Source organism: Aotus nancymaae, unplaced genomic scaffold, assembly GCF_030222135.1.
Source record: "Aotus nancymaae isolate 86718 unplaced genomic scaffold, 86718_ANA_hifiasm-v0.15.2.pri h1tg000040l, whole genome shotgun sequence".
Taxonomy (NCBI): domain Eukaryota; kingdom Metazoa; phylum Chordata; class Mammalia; order Primates; family Aotidae; genus Aotus; species Aotus nancymaae.
Genome location: NW_026988454.1, coordinates 42,761,349 through 42,783,114, shown reverse-complemented (window position 1 = coordinate 42,783,114; position 21,766 = coordinate 42,761,349). Strand labels below are relative to the sequence as shown.

Genomic DNA, 21,766 nt, shown 5'->3' with positions numbered 1-21,766 from the left:
ACTGGGTAGTGGGTATAATGACATTATTATAATATCCTTTATACTCTTCAATGATTTTGGAAATATATCATTACTTTTTTTAAAAAGAGATGCAAAATACCGAAAGAAAGAATGGAAACAGTTTACATTTTTTAAAAATGTAGGGAAGCAAAATGACATCAGACTTAACTGCAAAATAGAAACTAGACCATAATGGAGAAATTTCTACATGATTCTGAGAGAAAATCATATTTAACCAAGCAATGTATGTGTCCATCCAAAATATCAGTCAATTAATATAAAAATGGAATGAAGGCACATTCATCAGACTAAAAAAGCTAGTGATTAACATGGTCTGCAAAACAAGAGAAGAAACCAATTAAGAGAAAGACATGAGAAATGTTAAAGAGAAATTATAGCAACATTTGTTAAGAATGACAAGGTGGATTTTATTTGAACTACTGCAGTGGGGAAGAGAGGCTTCAATATAGAACTGACTTCATCTCCAAGTTAAACAAGCAACGAACACATTATCCAAGACCATTGCAACTGGGGAGGAGACCATGGCAGTAGAGGAGAGAGACCGAACTCAGCTTCACTGAAAAGAAAGCAGAAGGATTATTAAATGCTGAAGTGAACCAGTGTAGTACCTTAGCGGGGAGGTTGGTGAATGTGTTTTCGGTCATCTGAGTTTGCTAATTGCTACTTTGCAGAGTTAGGCTCCTAAGCTCCTATAGAGATTGAAATAGAGGTGCTATCTTTTTTCACAATTACATTTCACAGGGATATCTCTCAATCCTTGAGAAAGTTACATTCCTGAGTTGTAGAAACTTTACATCTCAAAAGTAGGGAGAAAAAATTTATTATTGCAAAATTTCTAAAGTAAATGCTCTAAGAAAAGGGAAGTCAGAGGCTCATATCAAGTAAGAAATCTGCCTGAAGTTTAGCTGAGCTGAAAGGAACATTAAGGTCATGTTGATCAGATCCAGGAAGCTGGGGATTCAACGAACAAGAAAACTGCTGACATTGGGTTAAGGCCCGTGTTCAATTATGTGCATCAAGTGCATGGAGTGGGATGGAAGCCGAAGCTTCAAGGATTCCAAGTCATAGTTCCCCTGAAAAAGAACAAACAAACAAAAGAGGCATTAAATGATCCTGAAGTATTGGACCATGTAGAAGTTCATGTTGAATGAGTCCTTACAGTTCTATTGGTCAATTTAAAAATAATTAATGATAGATATGCCACAAAGAGTTGGTGAAAATATGCCCAAAAATGTGAAGAAATCAAAAAGGAAAGATAGCCAGAAAATCCCAAAATACATGGAGATTAAACAACACATTCTAAATAGCACATGGGTCAAGAATAAATCTCAAGACAAATTTAAAAATATTTTAAACTAAATGGAAATTAAAATTCAACTTTTTAAAATTTGTAGAATGCAGTAAAAGCATTGCTTTCAGGGAAATTTATAGCTTTGAATACATATTTTTAAAAATCTAAAATCAGTAACCTAACCTTCCAAGTTTTCACTCAAAAAAAAAGAGCAAATTAAATCCAAAGTAAGCAGAAGGGAAGACAGAATACAAATTAGAAACTAAATCAATAAAATTGAAAACAAGACATCAATAGTGGAAACCAACAAAACTAAAAACTGATTTTTTGAAATGATTAATGAATCAATAGGTCTTTAGTCAGGCTAAGAACCAAAGAGAGAAGATACAAGTTACTAATATTAGAAATGAAAGAGTGTATATAATACAGATATGTGGACAAGAAAGGATAATAATGGTATATTGTTAACAATTCTATATCTATAAGTTTAACAACCGAGGTAAAATAGAACAATTTTTGAAAGACACAATCTAGCAAAACTTACAGAAGTAGAAGTAGACAAATTGAATAGGCTTTTATCTATTGAAAAAATTGAGTCGGTAATTATTAGCCTTTGAAAACAGAAAGCACCAGACCCAGATGGATTCACTGGTGGATTATACCAAACATGTAAAGAAGACATTACACCAATTCTCTACCATCTTTTTCAGAAGATAGAAACAGAGACACTAACATCGTAACACATTCTATGATGCTAGCATCATCCTAATACCAAAACCAGACAAGGGCAATACGAAAAAGAAAACTGTAGTCCAATATCCCTCATGAATGCAGATGCAAAGACACACAACATACAGCACTTAATAAAGGAAATTGAATCAGAGAATGTATAAAAAGAATTATACACCACAACAAATTGTGATTTATACCAGGTATGCAAAGCTGGTTCAACATTCAAAAATTAATTCATGTAATATATCACATCAACAAACTAAAGAGGAATAATTACAATATATATAGATGTACATCATATCAATAGACGTAGGAAAAGCATTTGACAGAATCCAACATTCATTCATGATTAAAAGAAAACTCTCAGCAAACTAAAACAGAGAAACTTCCTTAACTGGATAAAGAGCAGCTATTAAAAAATCTATAGCAAACATCCTAACAGTGAGAAACTAGAAGCTTCTACTAAGATCAGGAACAAAGCAGGGTTCTTTCCTCTCACCACACACCTTAATATTTCACTGGAAGTTGTAGCTAACACAAGAAGACAAGAGAAGGAAATGAGGTTATACAGATTAGGAAAGAAGAGATAACATTGTTTTTGTTCACAGGTAAAATGATTGTCTGTATAGAAAATCTGGAGGTATTGGCCCCAAAAATACTCCTGTAGCTAGTAAGCAGTTACAGCAAACTTTCAGGTGACAAGGTTAGTATGCAAAAACCAATTGGTTTCCTACGTACTACCAGTAAATAATCAGAATTTGAAATTTAAAGCACAATACCATTTATATTACCACACACACACAAAAGGAAATGTGTAGGTATCAATTTGTCTTCATCTGTTTTGTGCTGCTGTAACAAAAATACTACAGACTGGGTAATATATAATTTTATAATTTGTAATTGCACATGTGTGTTGCATGATAATGTGGCAGACGGTATCATATGGCAGAAAGGCAAAAAGAAAGAGAGAGACATGGGGGGAAGAGAACAAAAAGAAGGCCAAACTCACCCTTCTGTAGCAAACAAGCCTTCTCCCATGCTGGCACCATTAAGTCGTTTATGACAGTGAAGCACTCGTGGCCTAGTCACCTCTTGTTATGCCCCACCTCCCAACACTGTTGCACTGGGGACTAAGTTCACATTCTTTTGGAGTGAGATATTCAAACCATAGAACGTCTGCCCTCATAGATTCCAAAATCTATGTTCATCTCACATGCAAAATATATTCATGCCATTTCAATAACACCAATGTCTTAACTTGTTCTAGCACCAACTCAAAAGTCCAAAGTCTAGAAATTAATCTAAATCAGATATGTATGAGACTCAAGGCAAAGTTCTTCCTGAGGCAAATTCCCTCCAGCTTCAGCCTATGAAATCAAAACAAGTTATCTACTTCTACTTCCAAATTACAATGGTGGGACAGATATAAGGTAGACATTCCCATTCCAAAAGGGTGAAATAGGTAAGAAAAGAGGGGTGACTTGTCTCAGTAAAGTCCAAAACCCAACAGGACAAACAACATTAAATCTTAAAGCTGGATAATAATCTTTTTTTTTTTTGACTGTATGTCCTACCTTTTTAGCACACTGAGGTAGGAGGTAAGCCACTAAGGCTTTAGGCAGCCCACCTCTATTGCTTTGCTGGGCTCAGCCTGTATAGCAGCTCTCACAGGTTAGGGTGTCATGACTACAGCTCTCCAAATGGGTGTTGCAGACTGGTAGCTCTGCAGTTCTGAGGTCTTGGGGATGGCCCCACCACTGCAGCTCCATCACGCCTTGCCCTAGTGAGGACTCTTTGCAGTAGCCTCACTACCTCAGTTCCACTAAGCATTGCTTAGTGGCTCTGCCCCAGCAGCAGTTTTCTGCCCAGGTCCCAGGCTGCCTAATACATTCTTTGATTAGTGGATGCTGCCATAACCCCATAGCTCATGAACTCAGCACTTCTGCAGAGCCAGCACCACATAAATACTTCAAGGCTTACTGCTTGAGCCCTCAGGAGCAGTGGCCAGAGCTGCACTTGAGGCTGCTTAAGCCACAGCTGTGGGAGACAAGGACTGAGCTGTTTGAATGTGGGGAGCATAGTTTAATAAACACAGGGAACAGAGGCCCAAAGTGGCCCTGGATAAGGAGCTTGTGGAGGGCATCCTAGACTATTCCCCAAAATCATTCTGCCCTCCTAGAGTTCTGGGTCTATGATGACAGGGAAAGCCTCAAAGATCATAGAAATGTCTTCAGGATCATTTCCCATTATCTTGATGAATAACACCTGGTTTCCTTCTTAGTCATACTGATCTCCTTATCAAATGTGTACTTGGCCATACCCTTGGATTTCTCTCCTGAAAAGGATTTTTTATTCTGTACCAGATGATTGGGCTGAAAATCCTTTAAATCCCAAAGTATGATTCCCTTCAAATCATTTTATTTAAATCTAGTTTTGTCTTTCGATAATTTATTTCTTCTTGTATTTTGATGTATGAAGTTAAAAGAAGCCACACAACTCCTGTAATATTTTGCTTGAAATTTCTTCTGCCAGATATCTTGGTTTATCACTCTTAAATTCTGCCTTCCATAAAGCTCTGGGGTATGGATACAATTCAGCAAAGTTCTCTGACACTTTATAACAAGGATGGCCTTTACTCCAGTTTCCAATCAGATGCAGCCCATCTCCATCTGAGACCTCATCAGAATGGCCTGTACTGCCCTTATTTCTACCAGCATGCCTATCGTAACCACTTAAATAATCTATATGAAGTTTCAAACTTTCCCTAGAGCTCTCTTCTTCCTCTAAGTTCTCACTGGAATCACCTTAATGCTCCATTCATAGCAACACAAGCTTTTTCTAGCATTCATTTCAAAACAGTTTCAGCCTCTACTCATTAGTTCTTAATGGCTTCCACATTTTCAGATATTTGTTATAGAACCACTCAACTCCTTTGGTACCAGTTTTCTATCTTAGTTTTTTTGGGGCTACTATGACAAAATACCACAGACTGGGTAAATTACAATATATAAAAATTTATTTTCTGACAGTTCTGGAGGCTGGGCAGTCCAAAATCAAGGGGCCAGCATCCAACAAAGTCCTTCTTGCTGTGTAATAACATGGCAGAAGTCATCACAAGATGGAAGGGCACGGAGAGGACAAAAGAGGAAGTGAAAAGGAGGCCAGGCTGACCCTTTTACAACAAATCCACCTGCATGATAATGAACCTTCCCATGATAGCAGCATTAGTCCATTCATGAGCATGGAGTCCTCATGACCTAATTATCTCTCATTAAGCTCCACCTCCCTACACTGTTGCATTGGGGATTACATTTCCTACACATGATTTTGGGGGATACATTCAAACCACAGCAAAATCTAACAAAATATGTACAAGATCTATATGAGGAAAATTGCAAAATTCTGTTAAAAGGAATAAAATAATTAAATAATGGTGAGAAATTTAATGTTTATGGATAGAAAGACTCAAAATTTTCAATATTTCAGTTAATCCCAGATTGATCAATAGATTCCTCACAATACCAAAGTTCCAGCAAGTAATTTTACGGATATCAACAAACTGATTCTAAAGTATATGTGGAGAGGCAAAAGACCCAGAATAGGCAAAACTATATCGAAGGAAAAGGATAAAGTTTGAGAACTGAAAACACCTGACCTCAAGAGTTAATGTAAAGTTACAGTAATCAAAACAGTGTGGTACTGGCCAAAGAATAGACAAATAGATCAATGGAACAGAATAGTGAACCTAGAAGTCCACCCATACAAATATAGTTAACTGATTTTTTTGCAAAAGAGGAAAAGGAATACAAAGGTGAAGAGAGAGAGTCTTTTCAATAAATGGTGTGGAAATAATTGCACATCCACATGCAAAAAAAAAAAAATCTAGACACAAACCTTGTATTCTTACAAAACTTAACTCAAAATGGATCACAGATCTAAATATAAAGTGCAAAACTATAAAACTCCTAGAAAATGACAGAGGAGAAAATCTAGAAGAACTTGGATTTGGCAATGACTTTTAAAATATGACACCAAAGGCATGATCCATGAAAAAAAGCATTAACAAGCTGTCCTTAGTTAAAATTTAAAAACTTCTCTGAAAGATATTATCAAAAGAATAAAAAGACAAGCCATAGATAAGTAGAAAATATTGCAAAAGACATATATGATAAAAGATTACCACATATGATATTTTAATCTATATTTTTAACAATATATTTTTTATGTTTTTAAGTCTAAAATATGCAATGAACTCCTAAAACTCAATTATAAAAAGCAAACAACCCAATTTAAAAATGGGCCAAAGATCTTAGCAGACATCTCACTGTAGAAGATAAACAGATGGCAAATAAGTATATGAAAATAGTCTCAACATCATATGTCATCAGGGAAATGCAAATTTAGTAATATTGCTACAGTCAAACTTTAGAGCAAATTGTACAGAATGGTGGGGAATAGAAAGGAAATATTTCTAAAAATGTTACTTCATACATTTCATACTAGAAATAGGAGATAATATTTAGATGATACATAAATAATGTCAATATGAACATGATATTTACAAAACATAAGTAAATACTTAAAGAAACAGTTATAAAAAGTGAAAGTGGTTGCCTTTCAATAGGGTACTATGCAATGGAAAGAACTGGACAAAAAATGCTATTTTTGGCTATGGCTTTATGGTAAATGTAATTTTTAAAAATATATGTAGTAGATTTTCTAGATAATAAATAATACAGAAAGCAAATAAATAAATGTATGAAGTAATAAAATATTGTACTTATCATCCAGACAATAAGTTCCAATGATCTTTATAAACTCAAAAATAAGTTAAAAGAAAAAATACAAAAAAGTAAATACATTTAAAAAAAGAAAAAAATAGAACTGACTCTCTGGAGAAACAAAAAATAAAATTAAAAAGAGAGAGAAGTTAGAGTTCAGTGTTACTGGTTGAATTGTGCCTGCTCCCCTAAATTCATATTTATGCCCTAACCCCTGGTACCTCAGAATGTGACTTCATGTGGAAATAGGATCATTTCAGATGTTTTAATGAGGTCATTAGAGTGGGCTCTAGACCAATACAACTGAGGTCCTTTTTTTTTTTTTTTTTTAAAGGAAATTTGGATACAGCTTGGCACCCAGGGAAGTTGCCATGTGAAATGAAGGCAGAGATTAGGGTGATGCTTCTACAAGCTACAGAATGCCAAATATTACCAGCACACCATCAGAGGCACATAATGGATTCTTCTTCACAGAAAGCCCTTTGAAAGACCCTTACTTACACCATGATCTTAGAATTTTGCCCTTTAGAACTATGAGACAATACGTTTCTTCCTAAGCCATCCCATTTGTGGTACTTTGTTACGGCAGCCCTAGCAAACTAATATAGTCACTGTATTAGAAAGAGGAACTAAAGATGGCTCAGATGTCTGTTAAGTCCAGCGTAATTCCCTGCCAGTATTCTTGAAATTATGGAAGAAAAATCAACTAAAGATGCCATCCAATATATTATACTATTTTGTATAAAAATATTTATACAGTTATTAATTCCTCTTAAGATATAAGTATTAGGAAAGAAAGGACTGTCTTTCTTACAGAGATGGTATTCGTCATTCTTTTAGATAATGATAGCTGTGTTCCCATTGTGTCTCTGTTATTACCAAGAAGTCAGTCCTGAATTGAGTATCCAAGTGAGGCACTTAACTCATGTCTTGGTTTCCTGGCTCACTAGCTCTCATCTCCATTCTTTTTTGGCTCTTACTCTTTACCCTTGTTTTAATAGTATATATATGCTTTATTATGACAAGATTCTTTTTTTGGCAGTAGTTAGGATATAAATAATTACTAAATGAATGAGCACTTCTGACCACCACAGCTCTAACGGGCAAAATACTCAACTTACATCAATTCTTTTTAAAAACTTGTCTCTGCAGCTATGGTGACTAACTGTCCTGGTGTGCTGGGACTAAGAGGCTTCCAAGGACAAGGGACTTCCATTGCAAAATCCATGACAGCCTCGGCATAATGGGATAGTTCCCTATCTGAACCACTTCTCTGTCTTATAGCTCACAAGCATATTTTCACTGTCACTGCTTTGGGCTCTAGTCCCTGTTTGCAATTATGATTAACCCCAATAAACTCGTGCATAGTTGTTTATTGAATCATCTAGATTTGTATGGTAAACCAATTTTGCTTCAACAGTTGAGGAGCAATAATGCAAATAACCAAGTTCTAAGTCTCAGAAAATCCTCCTTCCCGTTGTTTCAAATGGAACCTCAGTTGATGTTGACTTCCTGTGAGAGAGGGAGGTTTACTGAGACCTTGGGCTATGTATATTAGATATCTGCAGTGATTAGGGGACCGAATTGTGTTTTTGCTAGGCTGTCCAAGCCTGGCTGCCCTCACAGCTTAGTCTCTTATTGGTTGCCCTTTTGAATGCTTTTCTTTTTTCTCTTAGGCCCTGGGAATTTCTCCAGTTTGCTTTGGTAACCAAACATCAAATTAGTATGATTCTGAGAAAAATAACATAAAAAACATTTCTTTCTCATGATTTCCCCTGCAGGGCTACCCATGGACCTGATTCTTCTGCTACCATCAGATAAAATAAATAGCAGATGTCCTACTTTTGTGTTTACTTCCAGATAACAAAAAGTTATCCAAAGTCACTGTAGTTTCCAAAGTAGTCTCTGTTTAGATATTAATATGTCTGGCATTATAATAAAATATCCAAATGTTATTCAAAATTAAACTTCTTCCTTCCAGTAGGGAAAAGTTGTATGTTCCCTGTTTGACTTCAGCCATTACTAACTAATCCCATCCCTGTCTCACAACTATCATCTGAGATCCCAAGACCCCACCATGCTTGGAGTATAACAATGGAGAAGAGATAAGGGAGCAGGAGAGATATATAGGTAGTAAGAGAGGTTGGTGGCTAATGAAATTGAAAAGTGCCTCAAAACAATTCTCAGGTTTTCAGAAACCCTGCATTGCATTAAATATCTCACTTGTATGTACATAATTTAGTTGGTGTCTCTTCCATACTTACTATATTACACTCCCTCTCTCATGCCTTAGGAATAGGTGCTGGTAAAGATTCAGCCATTAACCACCTACCCACTGGTCTTCTTGGACATCCTTGGGAGAAAGACCATGTTAGCTCTCTCTCATTACAGCCCACATCTGCTACCAAGGATCATTACTTTAGATCCACTATATGTAGCAGTGCACTTTCCTTCCACATACTACTTAATTTTTGTTTGATCACTTAGCAGGTAGCTCTAGCCACAGGCTCTATTTTGAGACTTATCACACCTGAGCCAGATACTAGTTGCTGTGTTTCCTAGATTCCAAAGGATACTTTGAAGCTTTTCTCAATAGGCTTGTGAAAAAGACAGATCACCCCAACCCCACCCAACTGCCACCATGGAGATGATGACATTCATAGCACACCTTTCTCCAAAGGAAGTCCTACTTGCAATCATCTCCAAATTCCCTGGCCACAAACTATGATTTAAAACATTATCTATAGGTCTGCCTAGTCCATCAGAACCTCACTTTCAAGGGAGTGCTTGGCACCTATTACCTTGTGGCCGTAACTATCACTGAAACTGACATAGTGCAATTTCTCATAGCTGACCTTTCTTTCTTAGAATTTATCTTCCTTCATGACTTGCTGAATAATAAAATACTTTTAATACATTCCCTTTAGCCGTTCTTTCCCTGAAAGACATTTGCCCATGTGCCATTGATAGCTCCAAGTTGGCATAAGTGATTGCAAGCACTTTTATTTCATTTATAGCTGTGTATCACCTAACATGGTGAACTTCTTCTAAATAATTGACTTGTTATCTCCACCCTGCAAGAATTTGATAATAATATTTCCTAAAAAATATTTACTTCTAAATTCTTAAGAAATATTATGATCAATTTCACAAAAATTGATAAGATTGACGAGAGACTGATTTGCTGAAATAATAGGAAGGGGGAAAAAGCAAGTAATCTTATGTTTTCTTAAGTAAAGGTCTTATAAATTCAAGCATTAGCCACAATATTATGTTAAATGTGGCAGAACTGAAGTATAGTTTTAAGATTTAAAATGTGTGAAAAGTAAACATTTGGAGAGAAAAAAATAAAGTGGATTTGGAATAGCATGAACTTCACTTGATAAAAGTTTAAATCTTTCCCTTTGTAATAATGCAATTATTAAAAGGTGTTACAATCAATATAAATTATTAGTAATATAAATCATTAGGAATTTCTCTAATAAAATAATTTCATCTATATTGTTATAGTGAGGAAAAACCTTCATAAGTGGGATGAATCCATAGATGCATAATTACTTTAGATGTGTCCTTGCTTTTTGTAAAATACAGTATGGGGTAGGAAAAAAAAAATGCCACATTTCCAAATGGGAAAGTCAAAGCAAGTCAGTCCCAAGTAAACTGACTAACATTTATAGAGTAATTCTCATCCTTATAAATTACCTTCTTGCAGGAAACAGACCTTATCCTGACTTTTAATATTTCAATGCACCGATCTTGGTGGATGGAGAATGGACCAGGATGTATGGTGACGTCAGTGACACCCGCCCCAGACTGGGCTCCAGAAGACCATCGCTACATCACGGTCTCAGGGTGTTTGCTGGAGTACCAGTACATAGAAGTGGCTCATAGTTCCCTGCAGATTGTCCTCGCAGTAAGTGTTGACAGCCAACCACTCCTTCTAGTGCCTCTGGGGTTGTTTTATTTCTGTGCAAACTCAGTGCATACAAATGGAATCTGTGGGTAAAGTGTGGCCTTTTTGCTTTATCCTCATTAATGCGACATTTAACAGGAAAATATCAGGTTAAACCAAACCTTCCCCCGTACTTAGCATATTGATTTTCTTCAGCAATTAGTAAATAGTCTTTGTTATCATCAGCATTTTACAGAGGAAATCCAATCAAGATGTGATTACTTGACTTTTGGTAGACTTTTCTAAGGATTCTGAAGGGATGATCAGATATTTTTTCATAACTAACATTCTACAATACTCAAATTTGTAAGATTTCAAAGTTCAGCTAGCCCTGGGATTTCTCTTTTTCATTTGCCCTACCTCCTTCTTTCTTAGATTTCTCCCAGGCAACATCCATCACCTTTAATCTCCCACTATTTTTCCAGAAAAAAATTAACATTGTCTATAGATTTTACTTCTAAGACATTCATGCCCCCATTTTTCATAGTACTGTGCTGATTGAAAAAAACCCTTCTTCTACCAGGAGGCAGTAGGAGTTACAAATAACATATGTGTATTGCATATGCCTATGTTATACAAAATATATGATTTAACATTGTATTACTATGACAAAGAGATAAATTAAAACACCCCTTTCTCAAGAAGGAAAACTGCATGATATAATGAAATTTATAAAGTTAAGGCAACTTTCTGACACATTAATCCATTTATTCATTACAGATCTTAAATGCAGAACTGCATATATTTTTCTTAGATTCTTTGCAGATATGCAACTGATGTGCATAGTCTTAAAGCTGTTAGCAACAAATGATGCAAGTAGAATCTGCTTGTTACCTCTTTAGTTAAATATTTTGGAAATGATACTGGCTCACAATTCTTTAATAACAAGAAATAATGGGTTCTGGGTAGAGTGGCATAAAAGTCAGAGAAACATAAAATTCTGGAATTTAAGAAAAAACTGTGTGAGCATGTGAGTGTTAGATTGTATAACTAATATATCCTAGTTAGATTTTTAATGGGATGTGTGTATTTGTGTGTGTGTGTGTGTGTGTTGTGATAGACTAAGTAAGCTAGTATGCTATGTTAGTAAACACTTCCAAATTCTCTGCAGATAAAAGCCATAAAGGTTTCTTCTTGTGTGTCACCAGGAGGCCCTACTGGTCAAGGAAACAATTCTAGTGGAGTAGCCAGTATCTCCATCATCATGTTGCTGTGCCAGAGAGTAAAAATAACTGTGGAGGGTCTACATTGGCACACACATGCTTCTGCTTGTGGGGAGAGGCTCATTGTTCACAGTTCATTGTGCAGAATTGGTCACACAGTCCCACCCTATCACAGAATGGCCATGAAAGAGGGAGGGCTGTTTCTTTGGAAATCAGCAGAAATGATGTCCGGAACATTTGAATTATGTTCTTGGCTAAAGCACTAAGTAATCTCCCTTGAATAGGTTCAACCATAGACACTCCTTCCAATTAACAAAATCTTCTGTAATAATTTAAATCTAAAAGTGCTCATTTTGCTTATCCTGAAGTAAAAATAAGTTAGATTTGATAGGATGGAAGTAGCCATTTCACTCTTTAAAATCCATTTAAATCAAGTAATCTAATGAGAAAATTACATGAGAAAAGTGAAATATTTCTGTGATTTGGGGTCAGATAAAATATCTTTAAATATGTGTTACAAAGAGGTTTTAAGCAAACTATTTACTGTAGAACTACTATCTGTAGAACTGCCTATTTTTACTGTATCCACAAAATTGTGGATAACTTCTACCTATGTTTCAAGGATGATGTGAAGATACAGTTTTTGTGCATAGACATTTATATATGACTTCTTTAGAAAGTTATTTGAATTAGTTTGTGTGTGTATGTGTGTGTAAACTAGATTCACAGATTTATTAAATGCCACATAAAATGCTGGCACATAGGGATTGGCTGAAAAAAATACATTTGGACATGGAGTCATATGTTGAAGCTGACATATACACCCAAAGAAAAAATAATTTTACATAAGTAAAAACCATCTGTAACAGCGGTGGTTAGAGTGCAAAGATGGATGAGTTATCCCGAAGAACAGATGTGACCAATATTTCATGCTACTGGCTCTTGTTTCTCCTGTCTGCATTGCCCCCAGTGGAGTGAAGGAATAGTTTGAGCAAACCATCCTAGGATGTGACATCTTTACCTCTACCTCTTCCACCTGTTCTTTGTTCCAGAGGTGTGCTACTTTTGCAGTGTTGACTGTAGAACACCAGAGTTAGCAACTGCACAGCCAAGCCATTACTTGGAGAAGTTTCAACACATTTTCTACTTTTGAGCTTGCCTTGGGTTGAATGCATCTGCTGTACAGAAAACTTAGCAAATCCGAACTCAAGTTTTATCATGCAAACCGAAAAGGGCTTATCTTTAACAACTTGCTCTGCAAACAAAATTTCCTATCTTCATTCTGATCACTGATGTAATGATTAATTGAGGAAATAGTGTCTTGAATCTCTGTTCCTCACTTTTGGTGTTACCCAGATCATCTCCTTGACAATTAAATGTTCCATTAAGTCCGTCTAGGGGAAACTTCCTGAGTGGTTTTCTCCTTCTGGCATCTAGAGAAACTAAGGTGTCAGGACCTCTGATGTTGAGGATGTCACAGTCAAAAATACAGCAAGGGTCCCCAGAGTACAAACCAGGTGCAAACAGGCACATTTGGGAGATGTGGTAAACAAAGAATATGGCTCATGAAGTTTAAGGCATAATCTTGGCTTCTTAGCTCCATGCAGTTTTGTAAAATCAGCTGAACTCACTCTTCTCACTGTTTTCATCTGAGTCTTTGAAACTTCCTCTCTTCCAGGATATCTGGCTTAGATCTGCTTTCATAAACTGCTGCTTTCTCAGCTACTGCTCTTGATTAACTCCAAATCTCTCCAGCTCTTTTTCTCCACCCTCATTCAGCCTTTCTTTCACAGATTCCTGAACCCTGGCAAGCCTGTCACCCTGTTGTTCGGTTTTCTGCCAATCAACTCCTGACTGATTTTGAAATTAGCATTCACAAAGCCCACATTTGCATCACACATACATAAGATATCTCCCATCTACAGCCAAAGGAAGACAAGTATAATATCCATGTAATTGGGATGAGGGGCTATTAATCACACAGCTTCCAGCCGTGCAGAAAAGACTGCCAGAACACCAATAATGATGAGCCAGGTGTGATATTTCGAGCTTTCTCCTTCTCCAGCCACATTTTCTTCTAGTTGCTATCAGATAGCACATTCAAAAGGAATTCAGGTGTTCACAGTTTTAATAAAAGCAAACATTTAAAAATCCACATTTTCTAAATAGATAAAATAAATGTATGTGGGGAGAGCCAAGGAGGAGATCAATTGGGGAGATATTGTTCATATTACAAAAAAATTAATCAGATTCCTTCAAACAATGTGTGATTGGAACTGCATGGTTTATAAAATATGTTCACGTGAATTAAATCTTCTGACTATGTCACAGTCTCTGAGGGCAGCAGAATAGGTTAAAAGCTCTTCTTGAGACATTTTAGCTAATAAATAGGGTCAATGAACATGCTCTCATACCAAGGTTGGGAAATAGTCTTCAACCTGAATGCCAGCAGCAGCTAATGGGTAATGGATTCCCAATGTCTAAAAATTCAGAGTTCTTCAGCAGCAAAGGATGCCATGATTGATTAGCTATGTTTTCCACAGGTGAGGGGAATGAAGAGGGATGTGCCTCATATTTATTATGCGCATATTATACTTTTCTTTCTGTGATAAAAGCAATGAAAAGGGTGTGTGTTTTACAAACGAATGCGCAGAAAGAATAATTTAAGATAAAATATTTATTTCAATAGCTGATGTAATGATGTATGTTCAAATAGGCTAAAATTCCAAAAATTCATCTGGGTAGGGGCCTTAATTTATCCTTTCTGTAGCCACATCCAGAGAATCAATATTCCTAAATTTAATATGAACTTGAAACAAATTGCTTGTTTTTTTTTCTTTATTTCCTCTACTTTATTTCCTTTACTTCTGACACAATTTAAGTTCATGGCAGGTTGACTATGGATTTTTTTAGGCAACTGGCAGAAGGTATTAGTTAAAAAAAATGTGAGTAAGCTTTCTATTTCCCACAGTGTTGGCTTAGAAACAGTGAACAAATGAGCAGGGCAGCCATGAAAGGTGTTAGAAAAGGTTCTAATACCTGGTGCATGGTTCATAGCTAAGAATAGTTGAATGTCAAGTTCTCCTTCAGTTATATCTGTTCCCTATTCAGAAAACTCTCTACTTTGCAGAGTGCATGAAATGGTAAAAATCATTGTTCAACAGATTGTGGAAAAGAAGATGTAGATAAAATATGTACATTGGGGTTAATAAAGTCACAAATGACTTTAGTTATTCTATTAATAATTTATGTTTGCCATTTGGCTGGCTAAGACTTACTGAGAGATACGATTAGTGAAGAAATTTTCCAAACGTTGAATCTCTTTATCCAGGTGGACTTGAGGTTGTGTTGGGAATGGCACATGTGTGTTTCTTTGGATATAGCTGATGTGTATGGTGTCTGCATAGGAGTGGCCTTATTGTGCATGTTGCTGTTTGATGCCTCTGGAAACATTCAATTTTGTTGTTAAGATTTGAATTCTGACTACCACGTCACCTAGGATATTGCCATTCACGTTTTACATGTTAAATCTAAGTTGTGAACTTGTGTCATTTTAAAGGGATGAGTGGGGAATGGAATGAACTGATATCTAGCCACTCTGCAGTCAGAAGTGATGTGATTGCCATGGCTATGGAAATATCTTTCATTACATTTATTGGAATTAAAAATTAAAACAGATTTTTTAAGAAAAAAATAGTTTGATTTGAATTGTTTCACAGTAGAAAAATGATTCCATTATGTAAAAATTACAGATTTTGCCATTTTTCATAAACTAAATTAGCCAGATCTCCAGCTTCACAGTTTGACACAAAAAATACCCAAAGCACGTGATTTCTTAAACTGACAGAAAATATTATGTCAAAAAGCATATATTGAAATTAAATAGCATTCCAATATTTCCCAGACTCTTATTGTATTCATCAGGTTGAACTAGGTGACTATAGGAGAAAGAACTAGGAATATAATTAATAGTTGTTTATGTCTTGGTAGTAGTTTTGGTATACTTCCCAGAAATTACTGTTGCAAATTGGGCAATTTTCAATCCTTTCCTTTGTCTAAAAGTGAAGGAAGACCTAATAGATTTGTCAGTTGGTAGACTATTTGAAATAAATTTTGTGACAGATAATTATGTAAATTGCGGCATGGAAAAAGTTGCTGGAGTTGAGTGACATCATTATAATGAAAAGTCTTCAATTCTTCTCTATTTAGCAAATAAGATTTTTCAACTTCTTAAACCTTAAAGAGAAAAAAACCTAGAAACTGAATCATCCTTAAATCTGTCTCATTCTAGTGCTAATGCGCAGTGGCTCACATTTACAATACCAGCAACTTGGGAGGCCAAGGCAGGTGGGTCACTTAAGGTCAGGAGTTCAGAACCAGCCTGGCCAACATGGTGAAACCCCATCTCTACTAAAAATACAAAAATTAGCTGGGCATGGTGGCACACGCTTGTAATGCCAGCTACTCAGGAGGCTGAGGCTGAGACAGGAGAAACGCTTAAACCCGGGAGGCAGAGGTTGCAGTGAGCCAAGATCACACCATTGCACTCCAGCGTAGGTGACAGAGCAAGATTCCATCTCAAAAAAAAAAAAAAAAGAAAAGAAATAAATTCATTTCAAATAAAATTTTATTTTATACTTAGTAGTTTTAATCAATATGTATAATAAACAGTATTGTTTTGATCAATTTTATAAAACAATAATTGGGTTGATATCTCAAGAATAAACTTTTAATACTTTATGCCTTATGGACATGGGAAAAATCAAATTTAAGTTTATACATATTTAACATATACGCAAATTTATACATATACATACATATTTTCTGCAGAGAAATGTGATAGAATGATCAATATAAAACTTTCAAGTTAAAAAACAGCACAGTGTTCTATGGAAGCAGTAGAGTGGAGTTCAAAAAGAAAAGGAATTACATAAAATGTATGATCTTTAAACAAGAATTTGTACCTGTATCTTTAAATAAAAGAAGATGAATTTCAAATCATAGTGATATTCAAACTTCATTGGACTTATTTAAAAGAATAATATAGAGGTTTCTTTAGCATCTATTAATATTGATCATGTGCCAAAATAAACAGACCTTTTGCTGCCAATTACTCCAGTCCATACTACCCAAAGAGATCTACAGATTCAATGCAATCTCTACTAAAATCTTAATGTCATTTTTACAGGAATAGAAAAAATAATCCTAAAATTAATATGGAACCATAAAACACCCTGAATAATCAAAACAATCTTGTGAAAGAACAAAGCTGGAAGTATCACACTTCCTGATTTCAAAATATTTTAAAAACTGTGGTAATTGAAACAGTATGGTATCAGCATAAAGACAAACATATGGATCAAAGGAACAGAATAGATTCCAGAAATAAATCCACATATAATGGTCAGCTGATCTTCAACAAGTTTGGCATTTAAAGTAATGTTTAAAAATATCAAGCATCAATTCCAACTGTACATAGTTTTCAAGTACGTAATTCTTTCCAAATACATGGGAGCAGAAGTGGGCAGTGTAAGGTTTGTTCTTGCCGAGTTTAAAGCGAAGAAACTGAGGCCAGCACAAGAAGATCCAATGCGAAGGAATTTATTCAGGCTCCCAGGTGAGGTTCTGGGGTCCAACAGGAGGGGCCGGAGAAGTCACGCGGCCTCCTCTCAGACGTGGGGTTTTATAGGGAGTGGTGGTGTTTGATTGGTTGTGCCCAAGGTGAGTGGGGTCCGGATGGGACAAAATGGCATTGGGTAGGTCCCGGCGGGGCTTTTTTCCGGGCTCCTGGTCGGGGGAGGTGTATGTTCAAGCTCCCAGCAAGGGAAGGAGGTGTGTCTGAACTCCCAGCTGAGGGAAGGGGGTGTGTCCGAGCTCCCGGCAAAGGAGGAGTGGTGTGTTCGAGCTCCTGGCGAGGTGGGGCGGGGGTGTGCATCCACGGTAAGTCAGTAATTCTCTACACTGACTGAGAATAGAAATTTCCCATTCAGTTGTTTAAAGGATTACCATGATATGACCTGCTCATGGAAGTTTTCTTTCCTTAGGCTTGAGGTAGGGCCTACATGGTATACTTGTCAAATTTTTCACCAGCAATATTAGTGCCTTCCCTTTCTCTTCACTACTGATTCTTCTACGTCCTAAATTATCAGAAAAACATGGTATCTAGTCAGGGAAGATGATTCTCTAATACCAGAATGGCATCACAGCTCTGATTGCTCCATCAACTCCTTTTTGAGCCCCGAGAGTCATTTCCCTTCTAGGACTGCCAGTCAGGCCTTTCATATAACTAGCCTTTTATCAAATAATGAATCTGTGTATCTATACTGTGCGTACTATATTTCTCAGTAAATCGTGAGTTGGTGTAGATCTGGAGTTGAATACTATCTCTTCAGATTCCTAGTCCAGTATCAAAGGCTCTACAACAACAGTTTTCTTCTTAGGAAAAAACTGCCTTTTGCTTATAATAGAAAATGGACAGAATGACTAGCCCTGGGCTTCTTTCCCGGTTCCCATGGTGGTTCAACAGCGTTGTTACTTGGCTTCAATTATTATACCTACTACTCCAACTCTAGTTCTCCTGGGTATTCAGAAACACAGAACTGCTTGTCAAAACATAGTAATCTGGTAAACAAAATAAGTGTTTGTTTTTCTGTAACATCAGAATAGTTTATACAAATATTTGCAAAAATATGAGAAGACCAAATATCAGTGTAAATAGAGGGTTTTCCCTATGGCAGCGTTACTGAAATAAGAGAATGAATGTGGTAAACAGAATAGGAAAAGAACATTTCTTGGCACAGTATGGAATTGCAAAACACATCTAAATAAGCAAAGACCTACAAACTAATTTCAGAACTTTGACTGGATCTATCCCGGAATAAGTAAGAAATATTATTATTATTGAATTGTAAGAAGTAAGTTATTGCTACTTCTGAAATGGGCACAAGTTTAACTTTCCAATCTATTCTCTATTCCTCTAAACAATAATAAATTCATTTGAATATTATCCCCTTCAGAGCTCCACACCTTGATTGTAATGTCAATAAAGTTTTGGTTAAAATAAACACTAAACGGTTATGTTCTAAATTTTCTTTCACTTTATTACTGAGAAGTGCACTTGTAAATTGGTGAGTGGTTCTGTGAGCCCATGAACTAGAAACGTGCAAGAACTTAAACAGCCTCTGAAGTCAGATTAAGTTTAAGATTTTTTTTTTTTTTTTTTTTTTTTGCTTTTAATATTCTCGGGTATTCCCTATTTGCAAATTTAGAAATATAAGGGAAAATATTCACAGGCTGGGATTAACAGTCCTTAAATCTTACGCCCGGTTGTATAATAAACTATTTTGTAATTATGAACTAAATGAGATAGTGTTTAAGAAATTGCCTTGAAAACAATAAAGGTAATGTTATTTATTTTATTTTCTCTTTGGCTCAGTTTCTTTCGCTGCTCATTGAGAATACTATTACCTTTTCAGGCCAACTCACAGTACTATACAAAAATGAACTAAATCCTGCTAAGTTTACTTACTCCCCAGATAGAACTGTGATTCTTAAAGCTAGTGTAATAATATTTAGTGTAGATCACCACTACCCTACACAGGAGCAAATTTTATCCCGTATCAACTATTATTATCAGGATGCATTATCTTTTTCTATATATACTTGTTTGAAGCACTTGCTTACCTTCTAAGTATATCATATTCTATGGAAATGTTTGGAAACATCAGGGAACAAAAATACCAATACATTTAAGATAGTAGTAAGGATTATATGTTCTAAAAAAAATCACCAATAACTGTGTTTTCTTAGTAATGTGAGAGTTGAAAGTTGAAATTCTTTGCATAGAGCAATAAACAATGTATGATCTGATTTTATATTTGATTTTATAAACTTAAAGTTATTTCAGGAAAAATAAGTGAAGTATATTAAATTATAAATTATTTCAGAAATAAGTAAATATATGAAGATATATTAAAATACAGCATTTTTTGAAAAACATTACAAGTTGTTGGCCTTGAATGAAAGGTCATCGTCCTGCCAGGCATGGTGGATCACACCTGTAATCACAGCACTTTGGGAGGCCGAGACGGGTGGATCACCCGAGGTCGGGAGTTCAAGACCAGCCTGACCAACATGGAGAAACCCCATCTCTACTAAAAATACAAAAAATTAGCTGCATGTGGTGGTGCATGCCTGTAATCCCAGCTACTCAGGAGGCTGAAGCAGGAGAATCCCTTGAACCCAGAAGGCAGAGGTTGTGATGACCCGAGATCGTGCCATTGCACTCCAGGCTAGGCAACAACAAAAGCAAAACTCTGCTTCAAAAAAAACAACAAAAAAAAAGTTACCATCTTTCTTCCTAATACTGTATATAATATTATTGTCTTTTAGGATGTCTTTCCTGTCGTCATCAATTATTATGATACAAAGGTCTTTGAAATATATCATAATGGCAATGTCCTCTTCATGGGAACCTAAACATGGTGATAGAAAAATAATAGTAGGACATGTTAGTGTTTTCAAATAAGAGGAAGGAATTCTTAAAGGAAGGATGTAAATATGATTTATAATGACAGCTGTAATGTGAGAGATAATTTATTATCTAGTATGTTATGCTTGTGGGAAAAAGAATTAAAAATATGGGCAAACACACTTAAGCTAAGTAGTTTTTACTCAGTAAAAGAAGAGACATTGGTGGCATTCCTTCTGTACCTTTTGCTTTCACCAATCTTATAACTAGGATTGAAAATTCTACTGTTATCAGCTCACACATTCTTCTACATAGCAAGATACCTGATTCCTAGTTCTTATTATTCTCTTGCCTTTTCCTCTGTTCATGGCATTGTGGCTGCTTCTGTCCTAACTGCTGTTTGTTTCTCTCTGACACTTGTCCTGACTGTCGTTCATTTTGTCAAACTCCTATCAAGCAGTGGCCCTGAGAGTCAAGACCACAAGTTTATGTGTGTATATATATATATTTATTTATTTACTACTTGTAATCTCCTAATTCATAATATTACACTTTATTATACTCAAGGAGGCAGTTATTTTTCACATTATTATTTTGGTTAGTGCTAATTGAAAATATGGCTCTAGAGTCATGGACTGAAGTAGTGTCCTGTCTTCAAGGATGTTTTGAGTTTCTTTATCTCCTCTTATATCCTGAAATTTATGAGTTGTTCTATTCTCCTTTATTGATTTCCAATACCTCTACCTCTTATGTTTGATTAGCTTATGATCAACAACTTGATAAATATAGACTGTTCCTTTTTCCTTTCACGACTCAGTGTGTTCTAGCAATTCATCTTCACTTTCTCTGCCCCCTGTTCCATAACTTAATTGATTTCTTAATCAGAGAATAATAGTAGGTTCTAATTTATTTTTATAATGTCTTGGTTTTTCAACTCATACACATTCTAATTTCATGCCATCCTCTTAGTTTAATACCATGTTTAGTTTGACTTAGTCCTACCGTACCATATGTTAGCATAAAAACAACTTTTCCTGAAATTACACTGTGAGGTACAGAAGTCTTCCATGTCAGTGATTCAATAATTGTTCATGTATTTCTTTTCAGCAATATACTCTTTTCACAAACAGAAATGTCTGTGTTGCTTACAATTTAAAAATGAGAGGCAAGTTGTCAAAGGAAGTTTGACAATTAAAACATAATAAAGAAGTCACCAAAATAGATGACAAAATGTGTTTGGTCACATCTTCATTGTCCTTTAATTGTGACTCTAAGGTCTGAATTGATATGACATAACCATGTGGTACCCACATTTTCTTTGGTTCAAATTTATGGTCTTAAAAGCTCCAAAATTGC

At 35.7% G+C, this 21,766-nt stretch overlaps 1 protein-coding gene across 6 annotated transcripts in view; it reads left to right on the top strand.

Moving 5' to 3' along the window:
• Positions 1–21,766, top strand: part of NKAIN2 (sodium/potassium transporting ATPase interacting 2) — a 1,034,673-nt gene that overhangs the window by 849,811 nt on the left and 163,096 nt on the right. For all 6 annotated transcript variants that reach the window (XR_010336617.1, XR_010336618.1, XR_010336619.1 and 3 more), the window contains one exon: positions 10,538–10,738. Coding sequence is in view for 2 of the 6 variants with exons in the window: in XM_064360728.1 (XP_064216798.1) it covers positions 10,538–10,738 (201 nt within the window). In the remaining 4 variants the exon portion in view is untranslated. The remainder of the gene's footprint in view (positions 1–10,537; positions 10,739–21,766) is intronic.